Here is a 20,428-nt window from a genome sequence, read left to right on the forward strand (position 1 = left end):
TGATTGGCCGTGTCATGTGTCATGTGACTCTGAAACTGGAAATTGGTGCTTCTCCCAGGACAGCTCTAGAGACAACACTGGATTACTTTGGATGTAATTACAAAAACATGCGGATCTCCTAAAAACAAGCCAATAAACTGATTCCTGAACGTTTCAAAGACATCCTGAAAGGGAGGGCTTTTTGTGTTTCATGTTGGATGTACCGAACAGACAGACTTCTTTGTGATGCTGGTTTTGCTCTCAGCTGTTAAACAAACCTTTGACTGAATGGTGCTCGATGCTGCCCACGCTGAGATGGGTTAAAGGGTCAAAAGGTCAAAAGGTAATCCGTCCATTTCCACGAATGATTCCAAGTGCTCTTCATCTGTCAGACTTTTACAGACCTTCTTCTTCTTTTGTCTCGTTTGTATGTGACAGCATGCGGGCATGCGTTCTAACCGGCTTCATGTGAAGTCCATGTGCTTTATTTTCTTCTCCCGTGTTGTTGGGACTTGACTGTTACAGAGTAAACAAAGTGCTGTCGGGTTTATGGGCAGCCAGCGGGAACAGATGCTAGGTTTCAGTTAATCTCATGTCTCTCCCGGGTTTACTAAGAATCAAAACAGATTCAGACTCCATGTTTCCGGAACAACCACGAGGTTATCAACACACTGTGAAATTCAGTAAGAATAATGTCAGACTCCAGTGGGAACAACATGAACTAAACCAAAGTTTTCTTGGTCTCTGTTTGCAACATCAGTCTACTTCTTAAGCTAACGTCACTTCTTTGCCGCTCCTCTCAGACATCTCATGAGAACGTCTGACAACGCACTCGTCTGTTCAATTAGCCAAAACTGGACTGTAAGGTTTCGATCACAATAATAGTGATTTCACAAGTTTGAGCCGGTTGACTCGAATGACTACAGTTACTGAGAACTACTTTACTGCACACATTACCTCACGTTGTTTACATATTGTTTACCGACATCAGATATTGGGGAGACATTACTGATAACGTAAGTAATCAGTCTAAAAAGACAGGATCAATTTAAGTATAAGGTTAACATTACACAATTTGTACGCAAGCTAAGCTAAGCTAAGCTAAGCGGATCATGTATTTCAACAGTCCTCACATTTTGTTCCGGTGAAGTGCCCCTTGAACTTCTCTCTGTTATATTAGTCCTGTTTATGTAGACCTGCCTTAATGTGACTGTGAACCTTTGTTATAACCCACAAACCTCAATAATAACCTGCCAACGCACACCTGTTACCAAAGCAAACTTTTCATCAAACCACATCATGTAACTACTTTGTCTTTTTTTAAAGACGTGTTTTTGGACTTGTGTTCATTTGTATTTAAAAATAAACACTGTGTTCATATATCTGATCCTTTCTTACATGCAGACAAACTGAGCTGTTACTGAACATGATGCGACGATGTTTACATGTCTCTCAAAAGCCAACAAGGTCCAGTATGTGTTTAGTCTAGCTTAGCACAAAGACTGAGAGCTGCTGGCCTAAAACTCCTAAACACCCTGGTTCAAAGAGAAACCGTGTTTCATATAGCCTTATCTTATCTTTTTACTTTTTAATCAATAAATAGACCCAACTCCAACTGGAAAAGGTGTCTTGTTAGCTAACAAGATGCAACACAAAGTCAGGCAGCTTGGTCTCACCAGAGGACAGCACAGTGTTTGTGTGGTGTTAGCTCGGTGATGACGGGACGTTCTTGTTCGGCTGTTTGACAAACAAGTGTGGCTTGTTGCTAACCTCGCAATCAAGGAACATGTTAGCACAAGTCAGTAAAAAATGTTTTCAAAGTTTGATAACCAAGCCAGCTAGAGACGTGCTGGCGCCAGTCATCACAATGTCCAGTTTAGCTAACCTAGCCAGACATGTTTGCACTAGTCAGTCAAAGTTGTTTTTCAACTGGCTAACGCTAATGTTCAACCCAGGAAGACAGCCTCTAAAGTTAGCTTCACGTCTTATTAAAGACAGAGCTAGCTTGGAGAACAGTTGTTACTGACTAGAGCTAGCATGATCCCATTTAGCTAGCATGTTCATGGTTAGCTCACCAACTATTCTGCAGACTTTCCCTGTTCCTTCAAGATTGATCAAGAGATATTTCGCAGACACGTATAAATAGTGTAACTTTCTGGTGCGATCAGCGTGATATTTGTTAAAAGTGTAATGTTACTCTTTTGAAGGAACCAGATTAGCACTTTCTAAGCTAAGCTAGTTTATACACGTTCTGGATCTATCTGCACCGACATCCATCTTTTCTTTTGACTCCAGGAAAACAGAGACATATTTATTTGTTATTAAATTAAAAATCTGTAGCCAAACATGGTTAGCATAGTTTAGCATACAGATTTAAAGGAGGAGAAAAAGACTGATTTTAATGTAAAAAAAAATATTGACAAAAAATGTATTAAACCAGAGAAAACTTTAAATTGATCCTAGAATCAGTGAGAAAACTCACATGTAGTAGTACTCAGCCGGACACGTCACTGCTGCTATTCTTAGCTCACTGACAGAGCGCTGCTGTTATTAATCCAATCAAGCGAACGTGAGGCTGCACGGGACCGAATCCCTGCGACGACACGCAGCCACAGGTGCCTCGGCTGCTAATCCTCCACCACAGATTAAAGTCACAATGAAGTCTTAATGAGCGAAGAAGGAACAACAGGGATTAGCCGGGTTTACAGGGGGGTCTCCGGCCTTTGCATGCTGGGAGTTTCTCTGCTCAAGGACGTGTACGGAGAGCGTCAGCGCTCAGAGCAGAGGGTCGCTTTGTCTTTGAGTTCACTGCATATTAAATGTCCCAGCACCAGCTTCAGCCCGCACCTTTCGGTTGGTTTATTCCCAAATGTATCGATGTGAATGTTTACATAACTTCTGTGGTTCTTTTAAAGGGGAGAGCTGTTGTTAATACTGACCGAAATAAATAAATACAAATAAATAAATAGTCCAGTCCAGTAAATCTGAAGCTTCAGTCAATTAGAATCAATTAAACCTTAAATGTAGATGATGGTTTGAGGTGCTTTACTTTGGTAACTCCATTTGAAGCTGCTCTCTACTTTTAACTTGTGTCATGTGATAACTTTATTTACTTACAGCCTCTAACGGGCCTTACGTCCTTTTAATGTTGATATTTAAATGTATTTTAATGCTAAAACTTTCACTTAAAGTATTGAATGCAGGATTCTTGTGACTAACGGAGGACTTTGAATCTCTGAAGAGTTGAATGGTTGCAGCGTGGATGCATCTTCAGTCTTATTTGTTGGTGTAATTCTCCCTGCAGCCTGTAGGGGTCACCAGCAGAGCACTCGGCTGCTTGCAGGTACACTCTGTCTGTGCTCTGATGTGAGAAGATAAAATACACGAGAACTTTCCAACAAAAAATCTGAGCTGTGGGAGAGTTTAAGAATTAACTGAAGCTTTATTCTCAACATACACATTAATACACAAAACATCTCCTGTGCACGGAGAACACTTTACATGTTCATTTTCAATAAGCTCTTTGTAATATAAAAATATATCATTTCACAGCTGTGGCACGAGCTGCACAACAAACACATGCTTAATGTGCAGATGCTGTTCAGTGCGAACGATGACCTAATGACTCACTTTATTAGAAACATGAAGGACAGAAGGTTTCCATGAGGTAGTAACCTGTTCACACGCTGTCACACATCACATACATGAACTATTCACAGTGTGAACAGAGCATCACTCGCTCCGTCTAACATTCAGCTTTTTAATCCGACCCAGGACAACAGCTTGTTCATCACATTGTTTGATATTAATAATCATCAAAGTCTGCAAAAGCAGGATACCAGGAGCTGTCCTTCCTGTCTGACCTGGCTCTAGATTCAAATTCTTTCTTCTCTCGTTGGCGTCTTTTTATCCAGGAGACCTGAGCAGCAGCCAGACCGATCATCCCCACCTGCAGGAGGAGACACACGTGAGAAACAGGCCAGCACTGAATCTGTCCACACTCAGTACGTCTTCCCTCATTAACCCGATGGATCAATCGATCTTGTTGACTGTGGACTGAACGCGTCCTCCAGTCTGTTTTCACCTCGAGCAGCAGCAGGCCGCCGGTCAGAGCGGCCACCAGCAGCAGGTTGTTCTTTGCCCACCAGACGATCTTCTCCAGGCAGCCGATGGTGAACACCTCCTCCCCGGCCGAACTCTCCTCCAGCTGCTGCACCCCGTAACCACACATGGTGTTCAGCACCGTCTGCACAGGACAATCACACACACACACACACACACACACACACACACACACACACACACACACACACACACACACACACACACACACACACAGGTGTGAGAGGTGTTTAAGGTCATTCTCACACACACACACACACACACACACACACACACACACACACACACACACACAGTAAATAAACACTGACAGACAGATGGATCTCTGAGCTACAGGACGTCTGCATGAGGTGACGTTTGTTACACCTGGAGCGACACTGACACAAAGTTTTGTTCGATTTCTTATGTAAAAGAAATATTTAAGATTTCAGAGAAACGTCAGAAATCGATGTGTCACATGAACACAAAGATTTATTCACCTGTTTGGATGTGTGCAACTTTTCACAACATCATTCAGGTGTCGTTACAGACTGACGCTGTAATGAACTCTGCGGCCACTAGAGGACGCCAGCAGGTCACATAAGAACACATGCAGACGATTCCTCACCGCCTGTTTCTCACTCAGGAAACACATTTAATGTATTTATTACGACTTCACCACAAACTCAACACGGTGTGAAGTTCATCTACAGGACAGGTGAACGTGTGTGTCTCTGTGTGTCGCAGGTTCGTTCACACCTTTCAACCACAAAACCATAAAATACATCTGTTTGATTATCATCATTAAGCAGCAACATTATTATAATTATGTTCTATGATGGCGCTGAGTCACTGACTTGATAGTTTATAACTGGAGTCATCACAGTGAATCTCACAGGATGTTTAACTGAAGCTCCACACACACACGTCCTCCTGCAGGACTGAAACTTACATGATTGACGGAGCTGAAATAAAGAGCACCTTCAAACACCTGTGAGGAACCAGACAGGTTGGTACAGTCCGAGGTTCTGACCTGGTTCTGCAGGCCGACGCAGCAGGAGAAGGGAACCCCACAGGCCTCCAGACTGGGGTTAGAGTCCACACACTGAAAGTAGACGTTTTGGGACCAGTCCTCGTAGCTCTCCACTCCACAGCACTGAAACTGCACACACATCAAACCTTTAATACCAACGAAGAAGACTCTGCCTCTCAGTCATCCAATTGCTCTTCTTCTTCTTCACCTTCTTCTGGATGAAGTCGATGGCGTTCTCCAGGTCCGGGTCCTCCCTGTAGCGGACGATGGCCTTCATTATCAGCCTCTCCGTCCTCTCCATCACCTGAACAACAACAAGTTAGGCTTTCTGTTGCTTCTTTGGTTCGAGTTAACTGATAAAGAAAAGGCAGCAGGAAGTGATGTCATCAGAGCGGCGGGATGTTACCATGTCAGTGAAGAGGTATCCCACGACTCCAGCAGCGACCTGCAGGAGGAGGATCGCCGTCAGGATCGCCAGAAACTGCAGGAACAAACTGCAGCTGGTTAAAACACTGCAGAGCAAACATCTCACAGTGATCAATAAAACACGATCGACTGAAGCGACAGAATCAATAAAACACGATCGACTGAAGCCGATCAGTGATCAGTCGTACCGTCTTCAGCAGGCAGGTGGCGTTACGCAGCGCCCCGAAACATCCGAGGAAGGTGATGAGGAACATCACCGAGCCAACAACGATCAACAGCAGAGCGGGGTCTACTGTCAGAGTGTCCACCACATCTACACACACACACACACACACACACACACACACACACACACACACACACACACACACACACACACACACACAGTTTAAATTGTAACCCTCACACGTCACAGCGAGTAAAAGTTGAAACTTGTCTGATTAATGTTTTTTTGGCTGATCCTCAGGAATGTTATCAGCAGAGCATTGTTTTTATAACACACACACACACACACACAGACACACACACAGACACACACACAATGTTTCAGTAAATAGTGTGTGTATGAGATCCTGCGTACATACTGCTCAAACACATTAAAGGAACAAATATAATTTAAGTATCTGAATAATAATTATTACAACGTGAACACTGAGCCTGCGTGTGTTTAATGTGAGACACACAGACACACACCACCTGTCTGTGTTGGGCCCTCAGTGCAGTTAAAGCACATGAGATGAATTCACCTGCCCTGCAGTCACACGTAGCTCCTGAATGTTTCTGGCCTCGAGATAACTGTCAGCTAACACCCTGACCCTCAGAGAGGACATGACGGTAGTTACTACGACCTGCTGACCCACTTTTTTCTTTGGCGATCTTGGCGTAGACCCCCACTGCTATGAGGCCGGCGCTCACGACCTGCAGAGTCACAGAGAGAAGGTCAATCAGGAGGCAGCACAGAGAACGTGTGAGCTGGAGTTCAGAGAAGGATTCATGTCCAGGCTAATCGAGGCTAGCAGTTTCCCCCTGCTTTCAGCCTTTGTGCTAAGCTAGGCTAACTGGACCCGTTTCTGTGCGGACGTGAAGCTGATATCTGAATCAGAATCAGGGTTTGTTGCCAGGTAGGTTTACTATGTTTACTCATACAGAGTTAGTTCTGGTGATTCCGGTGCAGAGCAGTTAACAGAATGAAAATCAGAAACAGAATCAGATGAAAATAAGATGTAAGAATACAAATATTAAAAGAAACATGTAAAATAATCATCTGACTCGAAAGCAAACAAAGCAAAACACAGGCTGTGTGTCGGTGTAGGCGTGTCTCTGCAGGTACAGGTGAGAGGAATACAGACGTGACACCTGGACATCAGGTTACAGACCGTCCCGACACTGCAGCTATAACAGAGTCATTACAGGAACTGAACGGGAAACTAAAGCTGCTGCCACAGAGTCACACAAACATTTCCAACATTTGTATGGAAGCCTGTCTCTGCCAAAAAAGAGGAAATGTTATGAAGTACAACTTTTGTAAAGAGTGATCCTAAAGTTTGATTTGCAGCTCTCGTCATGTCGTTTCCGTCCTCTCGTTTTTATGACTGAACACAAAAACATTTGTTTTGAAATCACAGAAATGAGGTTCAAATCGGGCGCATGTCCACGTTAACGGCTACGTTTGGAAGAAAACGACTCTTTTGTCTTGTAGTTTTGTAACATATAATCTTGACTGTCTTATTATTATTATTATTATTATCATTATTATTATTATTATTTATTTAATTTTTTTTCAGATTTTGTGGCAGAAATGAGCTTCCATAAAAATATCACTGATCTAAAAAAACACCCCAGGGTTCAAAGTTCAGCGTCCACTTCCTGTTGGCCATGAATGTACAGGTGAAATCAAATCATTTTAAGTGTTTCAAAGTTTTCAGCGACAGGTTTATTCTGTCACTCTCCCTGTAAAGTTTCGTTTTAGAGTCAGAGCAACACTTTGACAGCGTTTCCCCTTCAGATCCCGCTCGGCCATGAAAGCGTGAAAACATGTTGCTGAGGAATGTGCAGAGAGCGATCAGACCAATAGATCAATAGCGAGCCATGTTTGCCCCTGACTCTGTCCCCACTCACCCAGAAGAAGTAGCAGAAGATGAACAGAGTGTACTTGATGGCTCGGTATCCTCTCATCTCCTCTCACAGGTCTGTGGAGTTCGTCACACGGCAGTCAGAGTCTGTTTCACGTTTATATCTGCTGACATGACGGAGCGGACGTGTGTCGGCCTGCACCGTGCATTCCTGCTGTCAGGTTCATCCACTCCTCGGCATGTCGTCCTGTCATCTCACAGAGGGAGGAGGAGGAGGCTGTCGAACTACATCATCAGAAACTTCACTTTCTAACAGTCCTGTGAGCGCCCCCTACAGTTTAGTTTAGGTTTAGTTTCAGACAATTAAATGTTAAAGGAAATACACAGCAGACAGCAGAGATCGTAAAACCCTCAACCAAAAGACCGCTAGGATCACTGTCAGTTTCCACCAGAAGACATCAGCAGAGATCGGCTGTACGAGCAGAGACGAGCATCAAAGGACGACGGTCGTATCAGGTGGTCCAGCAACGCCCGCGGCTGTCCAGGTGGAGGGAAGAACAACATGGTACCATCTGAACCAGTGACCAGGAGGACGGTGAAGAGCGTGGCGGTGTTGATCTACCTGCTGGAACACACGAACACTCTAAGCACAACAGAGACAATAACTGTAGAGACCATGCCGGAGTGAAGTACACGGTCTTTAAATCACAACTAGCATCAGACAAGCTAGCTCCAGGGTTAGCTGCTCTCCTCTCCAGCTCCACTTTCTTGTCCAAGTACGCCGCCTCTCCCGCCAAAAAAACCAAACTAGATGCTTTAAAGACGCTGCCACAAACCAATAAGGCTCCGCCCACTTCCTTATATACAGTCTATGGATCAAACGTGAAGTTTGACCTGAAGGAGCTGCAAGAGGAAAGGTCGCAGAGGTTTCATCTTCTGGGGATCAGATGCTGTTCTCAGCCTTGGAGCAGCTGATCAGACGTGGTTACACGTATTAAAGCTAACATTGGTCTCAGGTAACACCCGGCAGCTTTTTGCTTTTGAAACACAATCATACTTTTTCGTTGGAGTAAATGTTAAATTTGGAGTTTAGCCAGAATCAGCTTCTTCTTCTCTGCTCCACTCTGTGCCTCCTCCCCCTCCTCCCTCCTCCTCCCTCCTCCCTCCTCCCCCCTCCTGTCCTCCTGCTCTTATTAAAGCAGATTGTTTCAGTCAGAGGATTACACTGTGCTCTGTTTTCCTCTCCGCTGCTGCAGGCCATCTCCCTCTGACTCCTCTGTTGTTTGAGGACCTGATTGAGGACCATGGGCCTGCTGGACGTCCTCGCGTCCATCAGAGACCGAGCAGAGAAGTTCTTGAACGAGAAGAACGTGGTGACGGACCTCCTGGGGAAGCTGGAGGAGAAAACGGGGATAAAGAAGAAGATCATCGCAGCGGGTAGGTGAGCTTTGTTCTCCTGGTGTGGTTCTCTGCTCGGGTCTTCAGGAACATGTTCTGGATGTTCTACTGCTCTGATTATATGCAGTATGTTCGTAGCTGCATGGTGCATGTCAATGGAAACCTGAAGAGGATTCAGTTAATCCTCCTGTGAACATAATGGAAGCTTCAGTGAACAGCTGCTGTCTGCAAACAACAACCGGGATGTTCTGGAACTTTTCCGGGTCAAATTCATATTTCTAAACTTTTTACATCCAAAAAGCTTTGATCAATATTTAATAATTCTGTTCATGCTTTCATACAGACTAATCAATGACACCAACAGTGGCCGTAACAACTTCTAATCTCTATAAATAGATGTCCGAGCATGAGAGCAGGGTTAGTAAAGACCGTGTTTCTGCTGTCAGAAGCGTTCTGGTTTCCGTGGCCGAGAAGAGTTGAGCTGAAAGCGTGGGGGCAGAGCAGAGCAGGGACGGCACAGGAGGACATGCAGTCCAGGAAGCCACCGGCTCTCGTTTGAGGCTGATTATGCTTCTAACTGTACATGTGTTCAACTCAAATCTCACCTCTGGAGTCACACTCAGGTATCAGCCCCTTTCTGAACAACTGGTTTAACTGGGAGACCCCAACATGGTCCGTCCGTCCCAGAGGCTCCAACACTGCCAGACGATAGTGGGTGGATTAGAGATCCTAAATGTGTGACAGACACAGAGAGAGAGCACGTGACCCACAGGAAGAGACGTTTACATTAGGTAGATACGAGATGCACCGACACGCAGCTTTGTGTGTTCAAACATCCACTCAGGCTCTGTGACAGGAAGCGCTGTGCACCGCTCGGATTTACATCAAGATATTTAGAGGAGACGATCTGGGTGACTTTCAAGATGCTTCATTCATTCACTCATTCATTCACTCATTCACTCAAAGACTGCTCAGCGAGTGTTTGAACAGGAAGTGAGCTGCGTTTAGCTCCATGGGAACACTCAGGACAGACTCAGGGTCGGGCGTCGTCAGCAGACTTTGATGAGTGTGATCGTGCAGGAGTTTCATTTCTTCATCCGCTGACGGGATCAGACAGGCATCAACAGTCACATGCAGAGGGGTACCTGAGCGGGGCTGTAGTGCAGAAACCCCTCATCACTAACACGATGCACCGGTCAGCGAGCTACAGAGGTGTGGAAACAAGAGGACGTGTGGCGTACAGCACCTGTACTGACCCTGATGTTTCCTGTCACGTCCTGTGCTCTCAGGGAGGGGTCACTTCAGATCAGCACTGAGTCGTTGTGAGTGATTTCTGTCGTGATCATCGTGATATCGCCTGTGAAGGGGCGGCTAATCTTCAGGGCCTTCTGGTGCAGGCAGCAGATCTTCACATGAGCTATGAGGATACCCAGAGCTGTGCTGGTCAGTGTTTACAGTCCGACTGCAACTTGATGTGCAAGGATTGGAATGAGGAGACGACTTCCAGCACGGGACTGTAGGCTGCACCTACACGCTGACATGTGTTCACAGAGACTCACGAGCAGCTCAGTTGTTGGTGGATCGCGTTACAGCGTTACTTTTGCTGTTTCCTGCAAACAAGCAAAGCTGGCTGAAACGTGACACGATGTGAGCAGGACTACAAACACAAACCAGAAGTCTTGTTCCTCTCTGTTTTACACAATCCGCCCTGACCCCCCCCCTCCTCCTGCTCTGTGTGATCTCAATGGGAGCATCAGTGACTAAATGAACATCATGCTGTCTTGAAGAAGACTTGAAACTAGAGACTGAGACCATAAACTCATTAGGAACATGTTTACTGAGGGAATACATCAGGAGAGGAGGAGGAGCATGTTCTCATAGACTTCTATAGGATCACATGTCTTGTTCTTCTCACGAGTACACTCTCAGCCTACATAAGAGAGTCTTTCAGAGGAGCCCTCATCAGAGTCGATCTCGTTTCCGACGTGTGAAGAACAAACGAGTGCAGCAGTGCTGCTTTCATGTTGGTGTCGTCTGTCGTGACTTTTAAACCAAAACGCTCCATGAATAAGTAACTGAAGAGTAATCACTGAGCAGGGAGGTTGCATGCGCGTGTCTGGCGCAGCGTTCAGGGCGAACAGAGTCTATTCATGCCTCCCTGCTGCTCATACAGAGGATCAGTAACTGTGATGTCACTGTGGTGCCTGGTGCACAGTGTCCCCGCTGCCTTCACTTAAAGCAGATTATCAGCAGGCAGAGCAGAGCGGCTCCATGTGTGAACGGACACGTAAGCTGATCAGAGGTAGGACACCTTTTACACCACTTCCTGTCCGTGTCTCATGATTACGTGCTGCGTTCACTGACCTGCTCAGAATGTCTGCACAGTCAGCAGGAGGACCGTCAGATGTTCACGTCCTCTGCAGCTCTCTCCTTCATTAGTAATCTGTGATGGTGACGAGCACGTGGATCTTACACGTTATCAAGGAGAACGCAAAGTCGTCTCGTTTGAACAAACTTTATTGAAGTTGCTCCTGGATGAACCGACTGTGGGCTCTGTGCTGATGTTCAGTGGCGATCGTGTGATCAGTGTGGGTCATTCATGTTGGAGGTTGAGCTCCTGCATGAAAACACGAGTCTTCATGAACGTGGAATCTGTAAAGCTTCTCTCAGGATCTCATGACACTTTTAATCCCACAGCTTGTCCTGATAACTTGTTATTGACTCATTTTACAGGTGATTGTTTTTGTATTTCCTGTAACAAAAAGCAGCGGTGCATTTAGGACCGTTAGCATTTAGCTCTCCTCGTGCAGGGATTAGCAGTCTGCGATTTCACACCATCCACTCAGTTATTGCATTTCTTATGTTGAGTTTTTTTATTTGTACATTTTCTTTACAATAAAACAAACATACATGTACACACACACACACACACACACACACACACACACACACATATAAAAACACCCAGCACCATTAGGGCCCGATCAGACAGAGTGTGTTTAAGCAGCTGGGGCGGCTTTTTTTTCCTATTGTTGTTAAGGCAACCACTGAATCATTAGCTGTCATCAACCAAGCCGTTACATTGTAAACTGACAGAAGGCCCGCCTCTCCTTTCATCCGATTGGACAATGAGAAAAAACGGCCATGACGTCGGGCGCTTTTCTGCTTTGAGTTGTTTTTTTAACGCGAGGCGCTCAGAGCGGAAAAACGTGACGCGCTCGAGAGTTTCCTGAAAAATGCGAGGCGCTCTGCAAAGCAAAAGCAGCGTGCAAAAAAAGCCAAAAAGGACAAAAAGCCCCCAGCTGCTGAAACGCGCTCTGTCTGAGGCCCTGAAACATAACAGAAGACAGAGAAGCAAACAGGGGAGACGTATCTAAGAAAAACAGGTATAGTGGGAAGCTGCCGGTCGACAGCAGTATGTGCAGTCACCCGGTTATTGTCTCACAGAGACACTGACCCATGTTAACCTGCATGTGCCATCACACCTGCAATGAACCAACCAATCAGATCACACGAGCAGCAGAGGGTTAATGATCCTCATCGCTCACTGGAACATTATTGACGTTAATCTTTGATCGTCTCATTTATATTTTTAAATCCATTTTCATCACTCAATACCTGAAAGGGGTGGGGCTTATTGGGGCCTTAGCCTTTTTCATTGGACGCTAAAGATCCTCCCGCTACAAGATATCAAACCTCGCCTCAGAATCAGTAACACGGCAGAGGCAGGACGAGTCATTGGCAGTGCATGTGGACATGACGTGTGTCTCCTGTGTGTCTCGTCCAGGTGCCGTCTCACTGACAGGACTCTACCTGGTGTATGGATATGGTGCCTCCCTGCTCTGCAACCTGATTGGTTTCGTCTATCCAGCCTATTATTCGTGAGTACTTTTTTTTAAGAAGCAGACTTTATACTGTGTCCTTCACTCACAGAGACATGTCTGTCCTACTACGAGTCCCAGAATGCATTGCTGTCAGAAACATCAAACAAACTCAGATTATGTGAATTCCAGTGTCCGAGTGAGGGAGGGGGAGGTGAGAAATGTTGTGACGACAGCTGACCTGAAACCTGCCGTTTTCATCTGCAGAATCAAAGCCATCGAAAGTACGAGTAAAGAAGACGACACTAAATGGCTGACGTACTGGGTGGTGTACGGAGTCTTCAGCTTAGGAGAGTTCTTCTCCGATATTTTCCTCTACTGGTTCCCGTTCTACTACGCTTTCAAGGTGAGCAAACACTGAAGAACAGGTAAAGCCAAGACTCAACCCGTCCCTTTTAAATGCTCGCTGTGGCCTGACTGAGTGAACATCAGTCCACGTGTTATAAAGAAAAAGCCAGCCAGTCTCGTGTCTCTCTGTCCCCGTTGTTTCAGTGTCTCTTCCTGTTGTGGTGCATGGCTCCGATGTCGTGGAACGGCTCTCAGATCATCTACAACAGAGTGGTTCGGCCCATCTTCCTCCGCCACGAGGCCATGGTGGACAACCTCGTGAGCGACCTCGGCGGGAAGGCTATGAGTGCTGCTGAGAACCTCACCAGAGAAGGTACAGAGACCAGTTCGACACCAGTGCTTTAAGATGAAGCTGTTTTTAATATGAACATTCCCTCTGTGCAGTCCTGTCCACTCTGGTGAAGAACAAAGCTCTGGTGAGCTCGGGGCCGCCGGTCACTCAGTCTGAACAGAAAAGTTTACCGAGCACATCGTCAGCTAAAGTCGCTCCATCAGAGCCGGCCGAAGAAAAAACAGTACGTACATCACTGCTACCTCTCAGTCTGTAAGCTAAGCTAAGCTAAGCTAAGCTAAGCATGCTCCAGCTCCAACTCAGCATCATCTTTTGACGTCTCAGTCCCTCTGTCCTCACAGATGTAGAGTATGTAGATGTGCTACACCTGGGGTCCGTTTCAGAAAGCGGGTTCAGTGAAACCCTGAGTTTGTTAACCCTGAAATGAGGGAAACCTCGGGTTTTTGCCGTTTCAGAAAGAGAGGTAACTTTAACTCTGAGTGGGTTACTATGGTAACTGTGTCTGTGAACCTCACCTGGTCGCGAGCAGGTTTTCTTCAGGACACTCAGTTTCGCTCTGTCTCCTCCCTCTAGAATATAAAACCCTCATTACTTCCTCATTCATTCAGCCCGTCTCACGTGTGTTTGAGCGGTTACAAATTAAAAGAAGAAACGTTGCGTCTCTGTGCTGCTCTGACCGCTTTGCAAAAGTCTTTTATAATTATGATTAAAAAAATCAAAAGACAAATCTGTGTCAAAGTCACCATTTGTAGATTTTCCACCACCACTGCCGAGAGCGCTCAGATAAGACGCTGTAAGTTATTGGATTTCTTTTTTTTAAACTAACACATTCAGTTTAATCAACATGAATTATAATGTTTGTGAAGTCAGCATCATGTTAGGGATAAAGCTGATGCTCATCAAAACAGCCACTGAATGATATTTAATGTTTCATATTTAAAATATATAAATATATAATATAACTGCTTCCATGTATGTTTTTCCTCCCGCTGCATTGCTCCTAAATTAATATAAGTTTTAGCTTCCGGTCGTGATGAAGTATTAAATAAACAGACCAGTTCAAACTGACGCGTTCACTCGAGCCGCTTCTCTCTCTTTTGCAGCTGCAGCCGTGTTACTTTATGTTTCTAAAAACATGCTCGTATTCGCTGAACGTCCGCATGAGGATTTCGAGCTCCGCTGGTGTGACGTAGGAGGACCTCTTTTTGTGTACCGTTGCCATGGTGCCTCGTGGTGTCGGGGCTCCATTAATGCTGGCTTTTTACAGTCAGCGTGCACGCACTTAACTCTGGCTGAACCTACTCAGAGTTGACTGAACTAACTCTGATCAGCTGTTCTGGAACTGAAAACTCAGAGTTTCTTATCTCAGAGTAGATCGACTCAGAGTTCAGGGTTAGACTCAGAGTTTGTTGAACCTGCTTTGTGAAACGGACCCCAGCTGTGTTAAAGGGGGGTTATCATTGTATTTAAACGTGGGCTGTGTTTCTGCGTTTTATCAGGAGGCAATCAATAGACTAAGAGCTTGGACTCAGAACAAAGGGGAGGTGGGGTCACAGGACCGGCAGAAACAAAATGAATGGGGAGAGTAACGGGGCAAAAGAATAATTCCTGTTTAAAGACACTTGATTCAAACTTTCATTCAAAGCAAAAAACACAGGAAGCCAACTGAAGGTGTTGACCCTGTGGAGACAAAAGCCCCACTGTGAAGGGAAACCTCCTGATATAGCCTCAGCCAGGCTGATTGCCACCAGCTGAGGGAGAAATCCCAGGTGCAGCCAATAGCTCCCAATCAGCAGGGAAATCTGTGACTGACTTTGGATCTCTGTCCAGAACACAGTCAAGAAGTGGGCCGTCCAATAAAAGTTCTTGCTTTTGACGCTGACAGGCTCAGATTGTTATTCTAAGTGGGTTTTGTAAAAGCCACCAGACTCCATTGACAAAACAGTAATTTTACCTCACAGAACACAGGAGGTTTTGGTCTACCTTTGCCTCGATCAGTTGTGTTATTGTGTAGAACACAAATATTGTGTCGTATCCAAACTAACCGTTTAAACACCAAAGTCACACTATAACAGAAACAGACTGACAGATCGAGGCAGCAGCAGAGCAGCAGCTCCCGTGTGCTGTGAGCTAAAATCACTGTTTTTATGAATGGAGTCTGGTGTGTCTGCAGAGAGCGATGTAACGTCTGTGTGTGGTTAAAACAATCATCTTCCTCTGTAACAAAAAGGTCTATCTCTGTAGGGATCCTTTCTGTTGTCAGGCACTTAGAATCTTATGTACCTATTAGTCATTTAGAACTGAAATATATATATTAAAAAAATCATAAAACTTTACATGAAGAGGCGAGCTAACTTGATTGACAGCTGCCAGGCAAAATAAAAATACCATGTTAATTTAAGAGATTTGTGCCATTAACTCCTGACTCATAAGAGTATGTTGTTTCCAGTTAGCTTTGTCAGTACAGTTTGATTGTAAAGCCAAAAGTTTCAGATCTAAGTTTCATACCAAATTCACTGATGACAGCATCCAGTGATGTGAATTTGTCTAATAGTCCTTTGGTACGACACTTTGATATTGTGGCTGTAACGACAGAACCTTGGTGAGACCATGCAGTGTAAATTCATAGTTAAATCAGTATAAATGTTATTGTCCTGATGGGAGAAAATGCTGCTTTACTGAAATAAAATATGAACTGATTGTACACTAATATCAGAGTTTAGGAGTAAACATGCTAACCGAGCTGTCCTGTTACCTGTTCCAGCCTTTCCTGGGTTAACCATGTACGGTAAGTCATGTGGTTCAGTGTCAGTAGCATGTTAAAGTGAATGTTGTGAGAGGAGAGTTAGCATGTAGGATATCAAGTCACACTTCCTGTCTGAAGCAGTTTATGTGCTGTGTCTGCAGACCTTCAGATAGCAGCAGAGGAAGAGGAGCCTCAGGAGGGGGTCAGAGAGCGAAGCTTTTCCTCTTCATCCTCACAGATCCCAGCATGAAGAACACCTTCTGTCAAAGAGATTGATGTCTTTTTTATAAGATATATATTTATACACCAGTCTGTAACAGAATGAAATAAAAAAAGTCACAGTTTGGTCAAAACAGACTCTAATTTTACAACAGATGTTTCTTATTTTTCTTTTCATTCATTTATTGATGGTTTGGGGGGTCAGTGGGTGGGTGTCTAGGCTGCAGATTCTCCAGCACCAAGAGATTTCCCATTAATATGTGATGATTTGAGATTGTGAGTTGTGTTTTGGAGACGCTGCACGTTAACATCTGCAGCTCTGCGACTGGAATCAGGGACACTGTGTGTCCTCATTGTTTCCATTACATGTTGCTGTTTATATATTTTGTTTTGTTGTTTTGTTTATCGAAACAAATGAGATCATGAGCTCGATATGACAATTGGATAAGAAATAAAAAGTATGAATCAAAAGCCTGACTGCTCTCACATAAAGTCCTTGAGATAAATGCTAATGTCAGAATGCTAACATGTTGATCTTTAGCAGGGAAATGCTCACCATATTAGCTCAGCATGTTAGCATGCTAACACCCTCACAAAAACAATGCTTGAAGGCTGAAGTATAGCAGGTAAATATTCACCATCTTAGTTTACACATTTAAATTAGCATATTAGTGGCCTACTGACTAAACTTACCAAGAACAGCAAAGTTGTTTCCCTATTTTTCAATCCATGCTGATTTAGTTGCATAATGTCATTAGAACCTCTCGTAGCTGTTAGAATGCATGAACAGTCATACAAATATGTAATAGCCGCAGTGTAAACAGTATAATTAAAGGCATTTTTATTTTCCTTTAATAGAGTACTTCTTTCAGACAAAATAAATGTACATCGATAAAATAAAATATATTAGAAAAAATTGATCACCGTCCATCTGCAGTGTGGTGAAACCGGACCGAACCGGCAGAGGGCGACAAAGAACCCATTCTTCACAAAAGTAAGTATAAAAGTGAACGGAGGATTTGGATGTACATGTCTGGGCAAAAACTGTATCTTTTATACAATAAAGTTTAAATAAATCAAAATGAATAGAAACAGAAAAGCATGGGAAAATCATCCATTATTAGTGGTTTACCAGCATGTAGCGAGACTAAGGAAATCAATCGACGTTCTATGAGAAGGGACTGACGTCAGTGCGTCTACTGCCAACGTGCTGACGTGGCAGGTTACGTACCGTGTTTTTATCCATTAGCATTAGCTAGTGCTTGAGAAACCGTGTCTATATTTTCAGTAACTGGTATTGTACTTGACTTTAGTCCGGTGTAAGCTACAGGGGACAGTGTGGAAAAGTGCCAAGACTCGTCAAGAGCCCTAAATTCTGGTAATCGCTGACTAATTGTCATCATTCTGGCTTGTTCAAGCAAATGCCGAATTCCGTGTAACTAATTTGAAGTGCAACTTTAACTTCTTATCTGCTGAAATATCAATCTGTTTTGTCTTCACCGAAGATGTTCCATGAATCGTAATAACGTTTGTGTAAATTCGGCTGAGAAATATTTCACCATGCTGCGACAAAATTCAACATAAGACTGCTTTATCTAGTTAGCATGGCGCATCAGTTTTATCCTCAGTGTGTTAGGCTTGACGATGACTGAGAAAAGCCCGTCAGTTTATGTAAATTGCATCTTTATTGAAATAAAAAGGTATTAGTTGTTAGGTTCTATGCCGAATTGAAGAATAGCAGGTAGAAATTCGAAAATGTATTTTAATACTTGTCTCCGAGTTGTGAGCGTTAACCGACACTTTAGTGAACCTTAATTTAATTGGTATATCAACAGAGGTCTGGGGAAGGTGTCAGATGACTTCACGTATGGGGCTGTCGGCTGAATTTAACGGTTTATAGTGAACCCATCATGAATAAAAACATTTATGTAAATGAGCACAAAATGATAATATTTAATATCACTGCTGAGCATGAATGGCACACCTTTTCAATTTTAACACTTAAAACACGAAGGAACAGTTTAAACACCAGATTTACTGTCGCCGTCATCAGTTTCATTGTATTTTTTAATTAAAGTGTCATATTTGTTTTTTTCTCATAAAACTGAACTTGATGACAGGTTTTTGTACAGATGCAGGAGCTGCATCTGGGTCTGCTGCAGGATGAATATTGGCTCTAAAAATAAGAAGCGGGTGGTTCTGCCCAGCCGTCCTGACCCCCCCACTGTGGACCAGATCCTGGAGGACATCGACAGAGCTGTTCCCAACGACCCGGTCTTCAGCATCCTGGAGCAGACTGGACAAGGTAAGTCCACACAGAATCACATGATCACATAATGACATCATACAGCCAGCTGTCTTAACTCTCTAACACATTACACATCCAAGCTCTTTTTTTCTGTCTGAAGTTCCTCCAGTGTTTAGAATGAACTCTATCAAATGAGTTCCGCTGGTTCTGCTATGTGACTGAATATTCTCTTGTATTTAATGACTGCTTCTGCTGTAGTTTACTAACTAGTAGTTGCTAGTCCTCTTGCAGTTTACTGACTTGTTCTTCTGTAGTTAACTGACTTGTTCTCTTGTACTTAACAGACTGGTTCTTGTACTTTACTGTCTGGTTCTCCATTCGCCCTCAGACTCATCGCGGCCGTCAGACAGCGAGGTGGAGTCCAGGTTCCAGCAGTGTCGTCAGTATCTGGAGCTGAACGAGCGGCTGCAGGAGGTGCGAGGTCGACTGCTGAAGCAGAGGGAGGAACTGCAAGCTGCAGGGGAGCAGCTGGAGAGAGACGTGGCAGAGGTCAAAGGTCAAACACTCTGACTCTACTCTTCCTCTGTTAGAGACTCTCCTCTTCCTCACTGACGTTCTCCGGCAGAGGGCCTGCTGGCTCAGCTCGATCAGGTCAAACCGCTGGCGGCAGCCCATATGAGGACCTCTGACCCCACAGCAGAAACAGGTTGCTGATGTTAGCAGCAGCATGTGCTGGTAACTTCATACGGCTGAAAGTAAACAGAAACGGGAGGCCGATATTTTGGCTGATTCATTAATAATCATAATCAGTTGATGTTGCTATTAACTTTTTAGATCATCATCCAAAACGTCAACATAAGGACAAATGACCAGAGTGTGAAGTGGTGGTGAAAAGTGAATATTGTTCCTGGAAGTCCAACACTAATGATTTGTTACGAAGTAAAATGTCCCATCGATCGGTTGTAAAGACAAATCTTTCCTTAGGATGTGATTCAGTCATCAGTTATTTCAGCCCTTGTTTATTGTCAGATATATTTAAAGTGTTTGGACTGAAAATGAAGTCGGTTTGTTTTCTTTACTGACAACAGTTCTTCTTCATTCCGTGTAATAGTCAGTGCAGATAATTTGCTCATGTTGAAACCTCATCTTGTGGGGCCACAGATAGAAACTCACTTAATGAACCACCATGAAGCAGCTATGCTGAAAGCTTGATGCAGTCAGATGACGACATCTGCAGGAAACAAATGACATTACGTATTAATCAAAGAATTAAAGGACAAGTCTGCGTTTTCCCCAGTCTGTCTGATGATATAAGTTAGGAACATTGAACCAGGATTCCTGCCTCTAATCATTCCTTTTGTTTTGACTGGTTGTCAGCATCCCTTATTCCAAAGTTAATTGAAGTTAAAATAAGGATTCAGCAGTTCATCATAGCAAGAAGATGTTGTTTGCTCTTAGGAAACAAAAAATTCTTCATTTTGAAATGTGGACGATATCCCTGATTCGTCTGCTCTGAGCTCATTTTATCATCTTCAGTCAAATATATCTCGTTACTGCATTTGACTTCTTTTGTATGTGATCCACTTCAAAAGCCGTCTTCACTTCCTGTCCAAACACCCCTCTGTTGTGTAAATGAATTTCACAATAAAAGCCAATAAAACCACGACAGTACACGGACGATGTTT

General features: G+C 44.1%; 3 protein-coding genes across 7 annotated transcripts; 2 read left to right on the forward strand and 1 right to left on the reverse strand.

Moving 5' to 3' along the window:
- Positions 1–3,435: 3,435 nt before the first annotated feature.
- LOC138606762 (tetraspanin-33) lies at positions 3,436–7,894 on the reverse strand. Of its 3 annotated transcripts, XM_069679196.1 has the most exons (8): positions 7,658–7,894; positions 6,400–6,457; positions 5,728–5,852; positions 5,520–5,594; positions 5,322–5,417; positions 5,114–5,242; positions 4,064–4,225; positions 3,436–3,928 (listed from the first exon to the last, which is right to left on the reverse strand). In XM_069679196.1, exons 1-8 carry the CDS (start codon positions 7,712–7,714, stop codon positions 3,785–3,787), a joined length of 846 nt encoding a protein of 281 aa, XP_069535297.1. In that variant the 5' UTR covers positions 7,715–7,894; the 3' UTR covers positions 3,436–3,784. The 3 variants fall into 3 exon arrangements, with proteins under 3 accessions (XP_069535297.1, XP_069535296.1, XP_069535298.1); XM_069679195.1 differs by having other exon boundaries at positions 3,436–4,225; XM_069679197.1 differs by lacking the exon at positions 7,658–7,894 and having other exon boundaries at positions 3,436–4,225; positions 6,286–6,752.
- Positions 7,895–8,915: 1,021 nt separating this feature from the next.
- reep6 (receptor accessory protein 6) lies at positions 8,916–16,617 on the forward strand. The gene is made up of 6 exons (XM_069679220.1): positions 8,916–9,048; positions 12,797–12,890; positions 13,098–13,236; positions 13,383–13,551; positions 13,623–13,753; positions 16,438–16,617. The coding sequence occupies exons 1-6, from the start codon at positions 8,916–8,918 to the stop codon at positions 16,447–16,449; spliced, it is 678 nt and encodes a 225-aa protein (XP_069535321.1). The 3' UTR covers positions 16,450–16,617.
- Positions 16,618–17,718: 1,101 nt separating this feature from the next.
- On the forward strand, positions 17,719–20,412 carry cunh19orf25 (chromosome unknown C19orf25 homolog). Of its 3 annotated transcripts, none has more exons than XM_069679222.1 (3): positions 17,719–17,873; positions 18,616–18,800; positions 19,132–20,412. In XM_069679222.1, exons 2-3 carry the CDS (start codon positions 18,659–18,661, stop codon positions 19,311–19,313), a joined length of 324 nt encoding a protein of 107 aa, XP_069535323.1. In that variant the 5' UTR covers positions 17,719–17,873; positions 18,616–18,658; the 3' UTR covers positions 19,314–20,412. The 3 variants fall into 3 exon arrangements, with proteins under 3 accessions (XP_069535323.1, XP_069535324.1, XP_069535325.1); XM_069679223.1 differs by having other exon boundaries at positions 18,628–18,800; XM_069679224.1 differs by having other exon boundaries at positions 18,634–18,800.
- The last annotated feature ends 16 nt before the right edge of the window (positions 20,413–20,428 follow it).

Source organism: Semicossyphus pulcher, unplaced genomic scaffold (assembly GCF_022749685.1).
Source record: "Semicossyphus pulcher isolate SPU_LCO1_2020_fin unplaced genomic scaffold, fSemPul1.0.p SCAF_37, whole genome shotgun sequence".
Classification (NCBI taxonomy): domain Eukaryota; kingdom Metazoa; phylum Chordata; class Actinopteri; order Labriformes; family Labridae; genus Semicossyphus; species Semicossyphus pulcher.